Raw genomic sequence first — 18,507 nt, 5'->3', positions numbered from 1 at the left:
TGCCTTTGATAAACCAAATAACACTTTGTAATTCACATTCACAGAAAAATCCAGTATATCTTTGAGATACATCATATGATTTATCACAGGAACACGTACCGTATAGACATAAACAAAGCAAGTAAACGCTGAACTATACTGAAATATTTATATAAACGTCTATTTTTAATAGCCCAAAAATAAATAGGTTACTCCTTGTTTTCCAAATTTCCTTAATTTTTTTTTTTTTATTTGATCTAAGAATCAAAATATTTAATTTTAAATATTTAAATTATATATGATCAGTGATTCATTGTAACTTGTTTATATTATTTGTATATTTTATTATTTTTTTTATTAGAAACAAGGTTTTCAAGACGATTGACTTATTATTAATAAAGTTGGGCAATGGCGCCCTCTTGTGCTCCATGTATATATATATATATATATAAAATAAAAATAATAATGATAATATTAATAATTGATTATGTTAGTGTACATATTCAACATTTTGGTATCATTTACAAAAAACTCTTTGTTCAGCGAACTGTACTTTTATCGTTTTATGTATACAAGAACCCTGACAGTTTGTCAATATATTACACATTATACATTTCAGGCTCGTATCAGTGCAATGCTCAGTGTGGTATTGCGTTTAACGGGAGAACAAACGGTTTTAATTCAGTACTCCGCCCCGTTTAGATCACGTTACTCAACACGGCTCCTCACTTCCTCATATTTGTAGGAACACTGAGCGCACCATGAGTTTCTAAAGGCCTCCTCCCGCCCTTTTTCTTTTGATTGACAAGCTGTTCACCAATCAACTCAGAATATCCATTTACGTCACCAAACATCTATTTTACTGACAGCTTCTTCAGCCAATAGGCAACATGCGAGGGTTTGCCGATCAAGGTCGCGGTAATGGCTTCCTAGGCAAGACTTACTTTGTTTATGCCGCCGTAGGGACTCCAGTAACAGCGTTAAGCGTGCTCGCTGTACCGTTACGTTACATTACAGAGCTGCACGTTTGCGAAGAAAGTTCAGAAACTGACACCTTCGTGCGCGGGAGTTTCTCGCCGATGGGGCTGAGTTGTGTGGCTGAATGAGGCGAGCGCCTGTGGTTCCGTAGAAGGATGAACTCCATCGCCGGTCGGGATCTCGCAGTGTCCGCTGGAGCTGTCAGCAGCACCCCCGGAGCAGCATCCTCCAGAGTCCTGCATGTGGAGCTCACATCACAACAGGTAACGTTACACCTGCAGCATCCAGCCACGAGATCTATATGTGCCTGGTTATAGTGAGTAATGTCTAGCGGATCTGTTTGTGCATGTGTCACATATAACCGGATGATCATAACACTGGGCCTCCATGTCCAGTTAAGCTCTGGTCAGCGTTTATGAATGCAGCAGTGGAGTTTGAAATATAAATACGAGAAGTAATAATTAAGACGTTGTTAATAATAAAGCGCTGGCTTGTTTATTAAATATACTAGACCGGTTATACTGTGAGTGTCTGGTTGTCTTGTCACGATGGATCTCCAAACTCCAACACAAATAAAAAATAGACCTAGCAGACAGCATCCTAATATGTATTATCCATGCTTCAAAGACCTTGGAAATGGTTAGAAAGGCTGTAGTGTTGCTGTCTTCTAGAGTGAGCTGTGTGAACTGCAGATTTTTTTGACAGCACTGACATAACTGACTTGAAATGATGTCATACTGTAAGATTGGCACACATTGTTTTGGGGGGTCTACAAAGAAAGACCTTAGGTTATTAATGTTTGATTCACTTGGTTTCTTGTTAGAGTTTAGTCGTTGATATTTATATGGTTTTTCATCCAGAAAACAATGTTGTTATATTTGTGTATATATTATGTATTGAATTAAAAAAAGACATATTCAAATTTATTTCAGGGACAATTTGCATATTGTGTATTGTTGATGTAATACTTGAGATTGCCATTAGAGAGTAGCTTTGATTGTATGTGATGTAATAATTGCAGTGTTGCAATACACACATCACTTATACATGCCCTGAATGTGATCGACTGTTTAATCACATTACTGGTTCCCGGGAAGCGTTTTTCGCAGGTTTTCCTGTAAAGCAGTGTCTGTTGATGACTTGGCATTCTGTGAGGGGGAATGTTGCATTACCTAACGCTGCAAACATGTTGTGTCATGGCTTTAAGTAAAGAGTGCTTTCATGCAGGTATAACCAAACCAGATTTTTTCATAATATAATATCATTTTAAATGTAAGTTAATAAAAAAAAAAAAATTCATTTGGAGTGTGGCCAGTAATATATTCCAATGCTTCAGTTTATACCAGTGATTGTAATATCTTGTATGTTTCAAGTGTTTTATTTATAGGGCTGTATGTTTAAAGTAAATTTAAAGTACTTACAAACCTGCTGTTGTCAACAAAAGAGAAGCTTTAAGGTCTTCCTGCATTTTTCCGTTAAAAATGCTTTATGGTTTCATGTTTAAAAACGAAAAAGATTACGACAGTCATAAATATTTTTATTGTAATTTTGTAGATGTACTGTACAATGAAATAATATAATAATAATATTTTTAAAATATATAGTTTTACCTTAAATGCTCTTTTTTATTTTACAGTGAAATTAAAAAAAAAGTAATATTTCTTTTTTTAATAATTCAATTTAGTAGTAGTGTTGTAATAATTCTAATAATAATAATTTGTAATAATAATAATTGTTTTATAGTTATATTGGTATAATCTAAAAACTTTTGGCCAAACAAGCAGTGCCAGTCTGGAGCTTTTTTAAATCACATTTTAAGTTTCAATTGCAATTTTTATCAGAATTTTTTTACTGTTTTCAAAAACTGAAATGTGAAACTAAATGTGAAGTCTCTGTCACAAGATAGTGGGTTGTCAGAGCTTGTCGCACCTGTCTGAATTGTATTTTACAGGAAATGGTTGTAATGACACCAATTGCTTTGACACTCACACCAGTCACTTGTGACTCTTGAGGCAAAGTCCTAAAGGCCCACTGTTATGGACTACAAATGACCTCTGTCACACCATTGAACTCCAGTCATTTCTTGCGCAGCTGAAGAGCGATGCTATTCAATGTGATGCAATTCATCAACTTCAGCATTAAGTCATGCTTGATTTGGTGTTTCGGTTTCATTTAGCTGTTTGAAACAGCTGTGAATTGCCTAATAAAGGAAAGTTGATCATACGCTAGCTTGTTTGTTCCTGTGCTAGTTAAGTAGTCTGTTAACCTACTTAACTGTACCACTGAACTTCTGCATGTCAGAGTCTGGGACAAGTCTGGGACCCTGGATGTTCCTCAGTGTTTTGTTGTCTGAAACAAGACAGAAATGGGGGAAAACTGAACAAAGCATGGTGTTGTTTCTGTAGCTTCAGTAATCCTGTGGGGCATCCCATGACTTAGATTTAGTGTTTAATGCCTCATGGATGGTGCTGGAAATTCTGGTTGTGATGATGAAAGCAGATCAGGTGAAGACTTTAATGTGCTGAGCTCATGCAACATCCTTTCTGGGGTCCCATCCTAGACCTGGGCCCGTATTCATAAAGAATCTTAATGCAAAAAGTAGCTCCTAGTGACAAAATTCTAAGAAAATTCTTAGAAATGTGGGCGTTTACTCTTAAAATTAAAGAAAAAAGTAATTCATAAAGCATCTAAACCGTTAAAAGAGGTCTTAAGGTCAAACTTGTTAGGAGCACAGATGAGGACTTTTAAGAGGCTTAAGAGTTTCTTTAGCAGAGGAGAAAATGGCAGAAAGACGAAGAGGCAGAAGAAATGTGTTGCAGACAATGGATGACAGTGAGTAAATAAGACGCTATAGATTAGATCGTGCAGGGATCATGTTCTAGACGTGCTAACATCTCCGACACAGCGCAGAAATGCCATAACGCCAGAATTTAAAGTAATCACTTCATTACGATACTTGGCAACTGGGAAAATGCAACAATGCAATAGTGATGATTTGGGTCTGTCACAACCTTCTGTAAGCAGAGTGATCACACAAACAATTACAGCACTTTCAGAACATCTTATTGTGTCGCAGTTCATTTCGTTTCAACTGGACATTCCCACCTTGCAGGCTCAAAAAACGGCATTTATGAATATAGCAGGCTTATAGGTGCGCACAAGCAGGGGGAATGAACCGTTAATACTTTGTGCTATACGCTCCCATGTCTGCTTCTTGTCCCTTGCTGTGACACCCGGCCTGAATTCTCCTTTAAGAATGGCCTTGTGTTCATCCACTAACTGGGCTAACAGTAAACACTGCTCCTCTGTCCAGTTTGTCTTTCTTGCTCCTTCTTGGTTTTGATTCCATGTTTGATACATTAAAACCAACATTCAAACCGCCACTTAAGTAGGACAGCAATCACTGTAATTGGAAAGAGTGGAACAATTTTTATCATTCTAAGCCAGTCAAATACCTTATAGGACATAAAAAGCAAGGTTAATAAAAAAAAAAAAAAAAGGTTTATATACACACATATAATGTGTGTGTGTGTGTGTGTGAGAGAGAGAGAGAACGGTCAAATAAGAAAAGTTACGCATGTAAATTCAAAGTGAGAATTAGAATAGACCCTATACTTAAAATCACTCTTTTTTTTTTTTTTCTTCTTCTTGGACAACCAACCAATCACAGTCTTCAAAAGATTGTGTCATACATAGCAACGGGGTCAACCCTGCCTCCTCACTAAGATTAAAGTTTTTGTCTTTTTCTTACTCAGAGTTGCTCTCAGATCGGTCCCGACTCGCTCTTAAGCAAAGACTCCTACGTAAAAGTTTTTAAGCTAAATTAAGAGTTTTCTGAGAGGATTCTTAGAATCTTTATGAATACGGGCCTCTTTCTTGTTTTTTCCTTCTTTTTAACCTACAAATGCTCTAATTAAGGTAAACCTCCATGCCTTCCAATTCCCTTTTCCCTTGACTCCTTCAAAGCGGTGGATTTGTGCCAGATGTGTGGCAGTGATGTCATGTTTTGGTCAGGGTGGAGGACTTGGCTTAGTAGTGACGTGACGTGAGACGCACAATGATGTTTTGTGTCTGTGTGTGTTGGTTTGTTCCTGTTCACATTTGCTTGTGACTGTGTTATCAGTGATTTGAACTCTTAGAAATGTCACAATGATTCCCATTGACTGCTCAAATCACATTGACAAAAGCCATCGTAAACTCATTGCTTGTGAATTAAAGATCATACTGTATGCTTTTTTCACAAAAAATTATGAAAACATTTACTTATTATGCTTGATTGCTTGAAAGAGATTAATGTACAGATTCTGAAATAAAGTATTAATGATGTTAAATGGCATCCTTAAAATGCTAATAACATCTTGGCTATTGCTCTTTTTTTTCTCTCATGGACTGTCTTTCTTTCTTTGTCCCGACAGAGGCGTTTACGTCACTTGCGGAGCATAGCAGCACGTAACATTGTGAACAAGAATGGCTCTCCTCTGCTTGACACTTACTTCACCCTTCACCTCAGCCAGGAAGATCGGATATCACGAGGTGACTGATGCCAGCTGAACTGGCTGTTTCTCTCTGATTGTTCTCTTAATTTATTAATTACACTGCAGTGTGTCATTTCTGTGTCACCAGTGACACCATAAAAACAAAAACAACAAAATAACTGACTGTTTTCAGTTTTTCCAAACACTCAACTTGCCTTTCAAGAGATGGCCACACCCCCAGACTCACACTATTGGTTGAGCTGTTGTCAGGCTGGTTAATGCTCAAATAAACCTTGCAATGTTTTGATAGTGCTATAGTGTTAAAGGGATAGTTCCCCCAAAAAAGAAAATTATGTCATTAATGACTCACCCTCATGTCGTTCCAAACCTGTAAGACCTCCATTTATCTTTGGAACACAGTTTAAGATATTTTAGATTTAGTCCGAGAGCTCCTAGTCCCTCCATTGAAGCTGTGTGTACTGTATACTGTCCATGTCCAGAAAGGTAAGAAAAACATCTTCAAAGTAGTCCATGTGACATCAGAGGGTCAGTTAGAATATTTTGAAGCATCGAAAATACATTTTGGTCCAAAAATAGCAAAAACTACGACTTTATTCAGCATTGTCTTCTCTTCTGTGTCTGTTGTAAGACAGTTCAAATCAAAGCAGTTTGTCATATCTGGTTCGCGAATGAATCATTCGATGTAACCGGATGTTTTGAACCAGTTCACCAAATCGAACTGAATCATTTTAAACGGTTCACGTCTCCAATACGCATTAATCCACAAATGACTTAAGCTGTTAACTTTTTTAATGTGGCTGACACTCCCTCTGAGTTCAAACAAACCAATATCCCGGAGTAATTCATGTACTCAAACAGTACACTGACTGAACTAATTAGAAATTAAAATGACTGTTTTTTACTTTGGTATTAATTGCAATTACTTCTGTGATACAATTGATACATACTGAAATTTCAGCAGACATTACTCCAGTCTTCAGTTTCACACGATTCTGATTTGGTGCTCAAGGAACATTTCTTATTTTTATCGATGTTGCAAACAATTGTGCTGCTTAATATTTTTGTGGAAACTCTTTGATATACACACATATATATATATATATATATATATATATATATATATACACTATCGTAACTAACTATCGAAAGCACTGATTTGAAACAGAAATCTTTTGTAACATTATAAATGTCTTTGCTGTTACTTTTCATCAAATGAATGCATCCTTGCTGAATAAACATATTAATTTCCTAACAGACAGAAACTTACTGACCCTAAACTTTTGTACGGTAGTGTGTCTTGTAAGTCACAATGAATTTAAAAGCTTTTGAATGGCTTCTAACCTTCTCTTTTCCTTTCCAGATTTTTATAAGAGTGAAGTCATCCGAGACTCATTGGTGAGTGCTTTTGATTTCATTGGTGTTTGGTCATGCGATTTAATGTCTGTTATTATAAAATGTGAAACAAAAGACAGAGCAGAGCATATCATAGCTTAGGAGCGTGGTGTATTGTAACATGATATAGCACTGCATATCAGCGTTGTCCCATCTGGATTTATGTTCTGCTTTCAGATAAGAAAAAATTACATTTCTTTTAATTTAATCACAAATGTCCTTAATCTGAGTTAAATCTTACAGGACTGCTGAAAGATTTACCACAGTTTCCATAGTTTTTATCACTGTGAAACCACTTAAATTAAATTGGACCTTGGAACAGTTTAAGACACTTTTTGTCTTATTTGTTAATATTTGTGGATGTTATTGACAGAAATTATGGTTACCAAAGTATATTTTACACAGTCGTTTTTTAAGTTGATTCAAATGTTGTCCCTTAAAGATGAGGTGTATAATTTTGTTATGCTAAAACTGTGATGACTGTGGCTTTGTGGTTGCATGCAGAGTCTTCCTTACAACAGAAGCAGCGGCTCAACCAATGGTGTGAGTTTGGGGGCGGAACTATCTGTTTGACAAACCAATGACTGATGGGGAAGCGTGTAGGGAAACCTTTTTGAAAACAGTCATAATTTCTAGGACTAGCAGTTTAGAAATGACACACTTCACCTTTAATTTTTGCTGAAAGCATCAGTAGGTACCATATAATTATACTTTTTAGCCTTAATAATAAGAGTTTTAATCATGTTAAAAAAAGACTGACCTAGAACTGACCTGGCAGTGTATATAAAAAGGCAATTCTGTTTCAATGTTCTCCTCAAAACCCAAAGCATCAGGACTTCATCTTTACACATATGGCAGGTCTACCCTCTCACCTACACATAAAAGGCATTGATACAGCTCCATTTTCCGATATAAAACAGGTTTGCTAAATGGGCTTTTCGGGGTCGCACCAGCAACCTTTCACTTTTGAAACAATCTTTTTATTTTAATACACCAAGTGGGGCTCTGAGCCTCTCGAACGGATGTTTCTCCCGTCATTGGAGACTGGAAAGCAGTTTAATGACCATGTGGTCACTCTGTCCAAGCCTGTTATTCTGCTGAAAAACATTGACGCATAGCAACCGCTGAAGTGTGAAGAAAATGACCGCACAATACATAAAAGCATACAATTATATTTAGCATATGTGATTTATATAAACATGATTTAAATATTGTGTTCTGGTCTGTTATCTAGACTGTAAGAAACATTTTAATAATAATGGTAATGATTTGAAGTATTATAGGCTGTGAATGCTGTATTTATTAGTGTGTTTTCAGATTAAATGACACAGCTATAAAGACAAGTTTATAGCTGGAGGCCTGTTCTTTAATTCTGGGCGTGCTTTTCTTTCTATTTATGAAGTAGGCAGAGCTCTATTGAATGTAGTTGTTTATTATTACTTTTACAAGTCAATGTTCATTCAGTTAAGTGTTATATCATGGCTGGTGGTCTGTAATTTTGTCTATTGCATCTCCCTGCTCGTCTTCAAGGTTATTAGAGCAAAAATTGGAAATGTAAAATCTTCATTACAGCAGATCAGAATTGCGGTCGTTTTGAAATAACCACACACACAGTCTGTTTAGAGACCAACTGTATATTTGACTGTTTTAAATCATTTCAAAGGACTAATATAAACCTTTGTATCCGATACTGTTTTGTTCAACACGGTCAAAAACGTGCACCACTCTTCCCCTTTTTTGGTTTCTTAATTTCCCTTACTTATTGGCTTCCTGTCCTGTGAAATAATCATATATTCATCCCTTCATTTTATACACTCGGGTGGTCAAGTTGATGGCTGTTTTGTATTTATTTCTGCTGACCTAGTGACTATGATGCTAGTTTTGTCAGCTGCACATCCTTTTGGAGGAAGACCCTTTTTAACCTCCATTTTCACAAATCTGTTTCTGCTGTCAGTCTTTGAAAGCTTGGCTTCATTTTGCTGCATCATTGACTGTGATGACAGGCCACGCTCATGCATTATTATTAACAAAATCAGTATGTTTCACAGTCTAAATTGCCGTTGTCTTTGATCATATATCGTGGCTGAATGTTTGTCGTTATCAGTTTATTGATGCCCGGTAAGGGAAAATCTGTATCTGTAGTAGCAGGACAAAGTTATTTGACCTTGCATGTGTTCATAATTTTAGTTTGTTTGTGTTTTTTCAGAACCCAACATGGAGGAGCTTAGATTTCGCAATGCTTCCAGATCTCTTGGACACATCTGTGTCGTGTTTTGTGGTGAGAATATGGGGTGGGAGGGAGGAACAGTACCAACTGCTTATTGAGTGGAAGGTCAACCTAGATGGGCTAAGATACACAGGACAACAGGTGAGGAGTCAAATGTATACATTCACACTTGCATCTCTTTCTTTCCCTTTTTTTCCTAATAAAAAAGAGTTTGAGTCTTTGATTTCGGTTGTCAATTTTGGTTTAAATACACATCCAAACAAAACTGTTATTTCTTTCTGTTTATTTTGCATCAGATTCGCTCAAGAAGTCCAAATGAGATCATCTTTGGACTGAACGATGGCTACTATGCAGCTGAGTTTGATCAGAAGGTATCCAGGCCATCTTCAAACCTTGTCATCTATCAGAGCTCGAATTCACTCATATCTCTTGGGTTTTTCATTCTTCATATGGTAAGAAGAGACTCTTTGTGAAAACTCATGGGCTGTTTTCTTTCCCACAGGAAAACTCTGACAGGAAGAAGAACAGTTTGCTTCAGGTGGACCAGAGCTCTGTCAGAAACTCCTACAGTGTTTTCTCTTTACTGAGGTGAGACGTTCAGTTTAAAAGGAAATTCTGATAGAAAACAGGACTTTCTGGTTTTATTTCACTTTTACATTCACAGTGCAAAGCTCCTTCCAAAATTTTGTACTTAAGGGGAAACAATATGATAAAATTCTACAAAAGTGTAGTTGTTTAAAGACTAATCATAATAATAATGCATCTGCAGTGTTTTGATTTTATTAACACAGCGCTGGCTGTTTGCGTGAAAAATAGGAATTTCATTCCTACGGGAACAGCATTTGCTCTTAACACATGTGCAGCTCCAATGAAACTCCCTCAGTTGCTTTCCAGAATTTTATTATCCTCCCATCTGAGACCCAGAAGCAGTTTCCTCATCAAAGTCAAGAAACGTTCCCTTCCTCGTCCGCCAGATAGCGCTCTGTGCATTTTTTCCCCCCAAATTGGACCCCTGCTGCAGGGTGGCGTCTCATTCTTCTGCCAAAGATGACTGATGTTTTTGCAGTCTTGGAAAGCTGTAATCCTTGGATAAAAGACCTGATGGATGAGGAGCGCAGGAAATCAAGGAAGAAAAATAAGTCCACCTTGTCATAGCGTTGATGTTGGCTTAATGTTCTGCTGTAGCTTGACTGCAGCACCAGATGGCAGCAGCTCTCTTCTAATCCAAATATGTGTTGGAAAGATGAGAGTGTTAAGTAACTATGACACACTTCCCATATTCAGATTTATCTGTGTGAACACACTTCTGCAGTGTTACAGTGTCAACATTATATATCTGAAGAAACCTCTTTGATCCCACAGATGTTGTTGAGAAGCACACAAGCTGTAAACGCTCCATTATTGTTTAGTTTCCCAGACCTTCATTCATGCGCACCTCAACGGCCATGTGCATATTTTCTGGTGTGGAATGTAGGGCAGCCCCTCAGCGCTGTGCTGTAGTACGGTGATCTAGAGCTTGCCGGAGGCTGTTGCTCTCTATGTGTGATGGTGTTTGTGAGTCTCTTGGTAGTCTTGATTAGGAGTCTGTGCAATATCTTGGCTTTGGCCTGAGGTGGGCCCATATCTTGACCGAGATTCTGAAATCTCACGCATAGGTTGCATATTTGTATGCACACGCCGACTGACAGAAACATGCATGGGATGCATTACTTCAGCTTTCTTTCTAACTTTTACAAACTTGTTTAGTTTTTGGAAAGACGTCGGTGTTAAAAATGAAATAATAGGAGAAAAAAAAAAATGTTTGGTGCCTGGATGGAAATTGCAAAGAATTTAATGTTTTCAGTTCCTCTTCATGATTTCAGTTTCTTAACAATTCTTTTAGTAATTTAAGGATAGATGGATGAATAAATATTCTACTACTAGCTGAGATTTTATTAATGAATACATTTCAAATATTATAATTTTTATTTTGCGTACAAATGATTTTTAATGACAAGTCTTTGATGTGGTGGCATAAATGCAATCCAATCATTGCACTGTAATATATCTGAAACAACAAGTGAAAAAAAAAAAGAAAAAAAAGAAAAATCTGGTAATGTTCATTTATTTCTATGAAATACCCTTGAAAAACTCATCATTTGTTGTCAAATGAAATTTCAGTAACTATAAAAAAAATTCCCACTTGTTCAATTATCTGACTATACTGGTTGTGCAATATTATTCTGATTCACTAAAAAGAACCAGCTCAATGAATCATTAATTTGTCAGTCAGACTACACTGTGTTGTATGTTTCATTCCAACTAAGAAGAGTTATATGTTTGGTAATCAGTTGACTACAGTGGTTGGCCTTGTATGTTTTTGATAGACTTAAAAGAACTGGCTCATAAGAGTCATTCGTTTAAGAATCAGACTGCACCGACAGTGCTATATGCTTTTTATTCACAAAACAGATTCATAAGTGTCATTCATTTGGGAGTCAGACTACACTGGCTGCGCTTTATTTTTTTGATTCACTGAGGAGAACAGACTCAACAATCATTCGTTTGGGCATCAGACTATACTGGTTGTGCAACACGTCTTTGATTCAGTAAAAACAACTGACTCATAAGAGTCATTCATTTTGTCATTGGACTAAACTTGTCTGTTTCGTAATCAGTGCAGATTGATTTCATGTGATTATGTTTTGGCGGTATTCTGTTTGTTTGTAAGAAATACACGTAGTAGAGACCGTGTGTGTAAAGTCTGAATAGCAATTTGGCATAAAATCGCCTCTTGTCGTGCTCCGTGTTGAATGGGCGGATGGTTAGCAGTTGTTATTAGCATTGAGGAAACATTTGTTTTTGATTGACAGTGCCGTGTTGTCAGCGATTAACTCAACCTGACAATCTTCAAGTAGCAATAAAAGAAAGTTTTATGAAAAAGAGGAAAAACAAAGTATCAAAGTAGTTAGTCTCCAAATAAAATGAATCATTAATCAAAAGAAAAATGTTTCCTCTGCATGTGCGATTTATGCTACTCTAGGGCGTGCAGCCCGTCCGTCATGGTATACCGGGCCGCTCGTGGGGAATAAAGTGGACATTCTAAATCAGTCTTAGTTGTCAAAGCACTGTTGTAAGGAGTGTTTTCTTTTGCATTTGTTTTACGATTGTGTGTTAGTGGGCCAAAGCAGCTTTGTGTCTTTGGAAAAGGGGTTTCGCAGGCCTCAACGCTTTCTTTGGTTCCTGGTTCCTTCCTGTACTTTCTTATAAAGGAAATTATCTCAGCGAGGCTTAAGCAAACCAAAGGAAATTCCTGCTCATGTATGAATTCAACTTTTTATCTCCCATCACCCCTCACAGCTGATTCACACTGGGTATAATCAACACTTTCTTTAAAAATCCTTTCTGGGTCTGAAGAGCTGTCATATCTAGACATGTATTCGTTGTAACATGACTAAATCTAGTGTATTACATCCAAATTTTTTGGATGTTCTCCATCAGATTCTGCCTTCTGCGGTTGTATTTTTTCTTTTTCTTTACTGTTTGAACATTTTGGACGAATGTTCCTTTTAGATGTTCACTCAAAATTGCTTTTTTTGTTAGTGCTGGGCAACGATTAATCACATCCAAAATAAGTTTTTGTGTACATAATAGATGTGTGTGTACTGTGTATATTTATTATGTAAATATATATAAAGACATACACATACAGTATACATTTTGCAAATATTTTAATGTATTTACATGTATATATTTATATTCATATAATTTTATATTATATATACATTTCGTATATAAACAAAATATTTTTCTTAAATATATACAAGCAAGTGTGTATTTAAATGTACCTAATAAATATACACAGTACACACGCATAAAGTATATTATGTACACAAATAGAGCCCTGCATTTCAGCCTGACTTTTTTTTAACCCTCGGGCTGGGTTTTGGGCCAATTTTCACGTCACAGTTCAGACCAGGTCTCAGGCCTGTATTTTGGCTACTCCTTATTTTTCTTTTTTTTGACATCCATCAATTAATGATGTTGTTTAGTGTCCAGCAGCAGCAGTATGGTGCATGCCATCGGCGCAGCTGAACAGTTCTGCGTTCAAATGCACACAATATGCATAAGCTTGCCGCAAAGCACCTGCAAAAGTAATTACCATAAATGTGACAGGAAGAAATAATAAGGAGATATTTGAATTATTTACTAATAAACTAGTGTTTTCTGATGCCTGTGCAGGACTCTATACACAAAAAAGTTTATTTTGGATTGGAGTGTTCCTGTGGCTCAGTGGTAGAGCATAGCGTTAGCAGTGCACAAGGTCATGGGTTCAATTCCCAGGGAACACACATTCTGGTAAAAGAATGAATAGCCTGAATGCACTGTAAGTCGCTTTAAATAAAAGTGTTTGCTGAATGCATAAATGTGAATGTAATCACGATTAATTGTTGCCCAGCACTATTTTTTTTCCTTCTTGAAGGTTTTCAGTTTGATTTTCCTCACTTTCATAAATAAAGTAGCCATTGAAGAATAGAGGCGATGTTGTAAGGCAAAGTTCAGGGAGTAGAGTGTGACCCCGTGGTTTGTGTGGCGATAAGCCTTTCCTGCTTTTAGTGCCTTTCAACCCCTGCCAAAGGGCATGGTTCTGGACCGTATTATCGGGTACAACTTTAACAGCTGGGTTCATGGTAGCCTCTAAAACCCCGAAGCAACAACCTTGAGGACCAGTAACACTTGCCATGCCTCATGGAAAAACAAACTCAGCCTTAACCTCCGCATTGGCGGGCTGAAAATGGATGCTGGTGTTTTGGTCTCTCAGGGCTTTGTGGGAGGTTGTGTTAATAATAGTGTAGAGAAGGCATAAGGGGATATTGGAGCACCGCTTATAGAGAAGCTTTAATAAAGGGATCAAGTGCATCAGCATCTCTCCATTACTTTCTACAAGGCCTGTGCACATTAAAGGGGTCATATGACACTATAAAGATGTATATTTGGTGTAATGCAATGTGTTTGCGCAGTTTAAGGTTCAAAAAACACATTTTTAGTGCTTTTAAAAATAAAACAAAACAAAATATGTTTTTGTTTACATAATTATATATATGTGTGTTGTATATATTTATTATGTATATATAAATACACACATACAGTATACGTGTGTGTGTGTGTGTGTGTGTGTGTGTGTGTATATATATGTATATATATATATATATATATATATATAAATAAAACAATATGTATATATTTATATTCATTAAATTTAAATTATAAATATATTTAATATATAAACAACATTTTTCTTAAATATATGTACACACACACATAATAAATATAACCATTACATGCATATATATTATATAAACAAAAACTTTGAGTTTGGATGTGATTAATTGCGATTAATCATTTTACAGCACTAATTATTTTCTACCTACCGTACATTATTGTTGCTCCTCTCTGCCTCTTCTTTCTGACACCCGTAAATTTTTACAAAGCTCTTCATTGTGAAAAGCGTGGTGTGCTCTGATTGGCCATCTATCCAGTGTGTTGTTATTGACCGAATACCTCAAGGGTGAGACGAAAATGTTACGTCCCTTACCATATTTGGAATATCAGCTTCCATGGTGGTGGCGGCAACAATACTACAGCGAGAATGAGGCATTTTAGGTGTTTAAGGTGTCTTTGGATTTTAGACCTTCATCTTTGGAACTTTACGAATCTTATGTATGCACTAACAGCTTGTAACACAAAGAGAAGGGAAAGCATGAAATTGCATCATATGACGTAGGACTGGGCAGTATATCGAGTTTATATGATATATCAATATATATTTTCTGCTGCTGAGAAAGTGCATCATCCAATTTGGTCTAAACGTGACTAGCGTTATATTAAGGGCTTTAAAAACTTGTGAGATACAGTACAGTATATAGTTTCATTACATATAGTTTACAGTTGCATCTCAATAAATTAGAATGTAATGGAAAAGTTAATTTATTTCAGTAATTTAACTCAAATTGTGAACCACGTGTGTTAAAAAAAAATGCACATAGACTGAAGTAGTTTAAGTCATTTGGTTCTTTTAATTGTGATGATTTTAACAAACCCCCACCAATTCACTATCTCAACAAATTAGAATATGGTGACATGCCAATCAGCTAATCAACTCAAAACACCTGCAAAGGTTTCCCGAACCTTCAAAATGGTCTCTCAGTTTGGTTCACTAGGCTACACAATCATGGTGAAGACTGCTGATCTGAAGGTTGTCCAGAAGACAATCATTGACACCCTTCACAAGGAGGGTAAGCTACAACCGTTCATTGCCAAAGAAGCTGGCTGTTCACAGAGTGCTGTATCCAAGCATGTTAACAAAAAGTTGAGTGGAAGGAAAGAGTGTTGAAGAAAAAGTTGCACAACCAACCGAGATAACCGTAGCCTTATGAGGATTGTCAAGCAAAATCGATTCAAGAATTTGAGTGTACTTCACAAGGAATGGACTGAGGCTTGGGTCAAGGCATTTAGAGGTGTCAAGGAATTTGGATCCCTCTGCTTTGCTATTCTCCATTAAGCTTCAAAGACTACATTTAGAATGAGCTCCGCCATGCCCATGAGTGCCAAACAGACAGGAGAGCAATGAAGTAGGAGCGCAATAAATAATTAAAAATAAAATTTGCATTTCGCTGAAATATTATTTGTACTTGGACAATAAATGTGACATATGTAAATTGTTAAACCAACAAGTAAGTGTATTTCTATGGAATATATATATATATACAGACACACACTGTTTGGGGGCAGTAAGATTTTTGTTTTTTTAAAATGAATACTTTTATTGAAGTTATGACTTGCTCTTATTGGTTTTGAATGCTGATTACGTAGACAGCTGCCCACATAGGAAGCACAACAAGTTAGCTCTCTTTGTTTTGAAATGCCTCCCTTTCTATATTTAATTTTTGACCTTCAGGGTAAAGTCTTGTCACTCTGGGTTCATGTAGACTGCGTTTGTTCAGTTTGCTCCATCCCTTGGCATGCGCTGTAGAGTTGCAATGTGTGTGCTTAATTTTATTTCCCCTTCCGTTGGGTTAAATGACTGTGTAATGTTTTTATACAAATTTATGTAACGCTCATAATGGAGCGCAGTCCCAAAACTATAATAATCTAACTTGGGACGGAGTGCAGCACTGGAGCTGAATGTGCAGAGAGACATTGATGTAAGGGTCAGTCGAACCTGATTGTCTCCTTGCCGTGAGTTGGAGGGTCTGGTAATTTGTGGACCTGAAAACAGCAAATCTGCAGCTTACATGATCTAAGCTGCAGATCTCGAACTCCTGCAGCTGGATTTGTCAAGGAATTTTCCCTCTTGGTCCAGTTATGAAAATAAAGGAAAGCTTTTTGGCTCACACTAAGGAGATGGCCTTGTTTATTTAATTAAACAGTAATTCTTCACTGCACAAAAAAGGGGTCTTGTGAGTTTTTTTGTGAAGTCTATTTGAACACAGGTTAAAATGTGTGGTGTATTTTGATAAGCACGACCCAGTATGGATGATTCCTTTGAAAAGGCTGTTTTCCCTTAACCAACGTAGGATTTGTAGCTTTCCAGCTGTAAAAAAAAAAAAAAAAAAAAAGTAATTGGCATCAATTTATATCCTTTTTGGTTGTAATTCCAAGGTGCCAACAGACAAAACCAAAGATTACTCATCTACAGGCTTAAATTTACCCTGACTGAGCCAAAATATCCTTAAAATAATCTGTTATTGTGCAAAAATGATCACAGATGATGTCATGGCGAAGTGTCAAAGGATTGGTCGTCTCTCTGCAATGAAAAGGCAGGAAGGCCAGAGCCTAAAATTTTTCCATGAGGTACAATCTTATCTGCCCCTGCAGTACTGGAGACAATGGCGAGATCTGAGGTGTGTGGAGATGGAGGCGTGTGTTGACATTCTCCTGGTCTGAGCAGCAGGTAGGGGTCCACTGGAGATAGTTGCGTGTTTGTTTTCTTTTCCGTTCAGGCTCACATCCCTTCGAGTTGTTTGCCCTCTTGATTTTTTTGTGTCGTGTCACTGTGCAGAGAAAGTGTCTTTTTTTTTTTTTTTTTTGTGGATGGGATATTTGGACGCAGGTTAACAGATGTGACATGTTTTCATAAGCACAACCTAAAATGTCTGATTCCATTGCGAAGGCTGCATACGTTATCTTTGATTTATATACTGTGAGTTTAATCATTAGCCTATGATGAAAACCGTATTGATCAGTGACACTTTGGGTATAGTCATACCAGTGCAATGTGTGAAAAGCTTTTTTTGGGAGAAGCAGGTTGAGTTGAAGCATTAGTTTATACTGGATCTAAGTGTTCTTTAAAGTAAATTATGCGTGATATGTTGGCAGATCTGTGGCTTTGGCAGTGTGTTTGACTGTGTGTGTTTGACCCGTATCTTCAGGATGGAAAGAGGACAGAAAGCACTGGCAAAAACAGCAGAACACTGGCTGTCACCTGATATAAGGGCATTTATCAGCATTTATAAAAACAAAAAAAAGAGACAGAAAACATTTTTCATCCCTTCATTTTGTAGATACAGACGAGACAGACTGGATTTCATTTCCTTTCTTTGTCTTTTCCACAGACACACAGACACACACACACACACACACACACACACAGTGATCCGAGGAATGTTCCATGGGTGCATTTGATTAAAAAGTGAAAGGTGAAATTATATGGAAGCCATTCTATAAAATGGGTGCAAAGGTTATTTAAAAAAAAAATAAGTTAATAATTGTACATTTTTAAGGAGTTCTGTCAGGTAATGTGTAAATGTAGGTAAATTACTGTACATTGTACTTTCCGGAGGAAAATTAAATATTAATAAAATAAAGTACGAATTATTATATTTTTTTGAAAGGGTAAAATTTACTAAAGCAGTAAAGTTTGTTTATTAGATCAATAAATAAAAAAAATTGAGCTTTCATTTCTATTTATTTTTATTTTTTTTATTAATATGTCCCTGTACCAATAAAGTCTAGTGTTTTAGCTTTAACTATTAAAAATAATTTTTGGAAATTGAAATAAAGCTGAAATAAAATTAAATATTAATGTTTGTTGCAGAAACTAAAAAAAAGAAAAGAAAAAAAACACTGAAATAAGTTTAAGTTGGGGTACTAAAATTAGTAAAACTGTGATTGAAATAAAGCACATAAAAAAGAAAACTGAACATATTACTTTAAAAGTTAATTTTTTACACTTTCTGTAAGAAAGTAGGAGGTTCTGTATATCAGCTAGAAAAGAAGACAAATGGGAGTGAGAAATGAAGAACAGTAACTTGAATTTGGGTATTTTTCTTCCAGTGGGCCGCTTAGGATCTTCATTTTTACCAGCGGCAAACAATGTCACGATTGGGCAGCAAAATGTAATTGTGTTTGATCAGCTCCATTCTGTCTGGGCCGTTTCAGGATATGACATAAGGG

At 36.5% G+C, this 18,507-nt stretch overlaps 1 protein-coding gene across 1 annotated transcript in view; it reads left to right on the top strand.

The window, feature by feature from the left end:
* Positions 1-862: 862 nt before the first annotated feature.
* The window catches only part of uvrag (UV radiation resistance associated gene), a 98,509-nt gene continuing 80,864 nt past the window's right edge, over positions 863-18,507 (top strand). The window contains exons 1-6 of the mRNA XM_026273808.1: positions 863-1,220; positions 5,373-5,490; positions 6,814-6,848; positions 9,052-9,213; positions 9,369-9,443; positions 9,575-9,660. Coding sequence (XP_026129593.1) covers positions 1,113-1,220; positions 5,373-5,490; positions 6,814-6,848; positions 9,052-9,213; positions 9,369-9,443; positions 9,575-9,660 — 584 coding nt within the window. The 5' untranslated portion in view covers positions 863-1,112. The remainder of the gene's footprint in view (positions 1,221-5,372; positions 5,491-6,813; positions 6,849-9,051; positions 9,214-9,368; positions 9,444-9,574; positions 9,661-18,507) is intronic.

This window comes from Carassius auratus, chromosome 10 (assembly GCF_003368295.1).
Source record: "Carassius auratus strain Wakin chromosome 10, ASM336829v1, whole genome shotgun sequence".
NCBI lineage: Eukaryota > Metazoa > Chordata > Actinopteri > Cypriniformes > Cyprinidae > Carassius > Carassius auratus.
The sequence above is the reverse complement of the archived record's forward strand: the minus strand, read 5'-3'. Positions and strand labels throughout refer to the sequence as shown.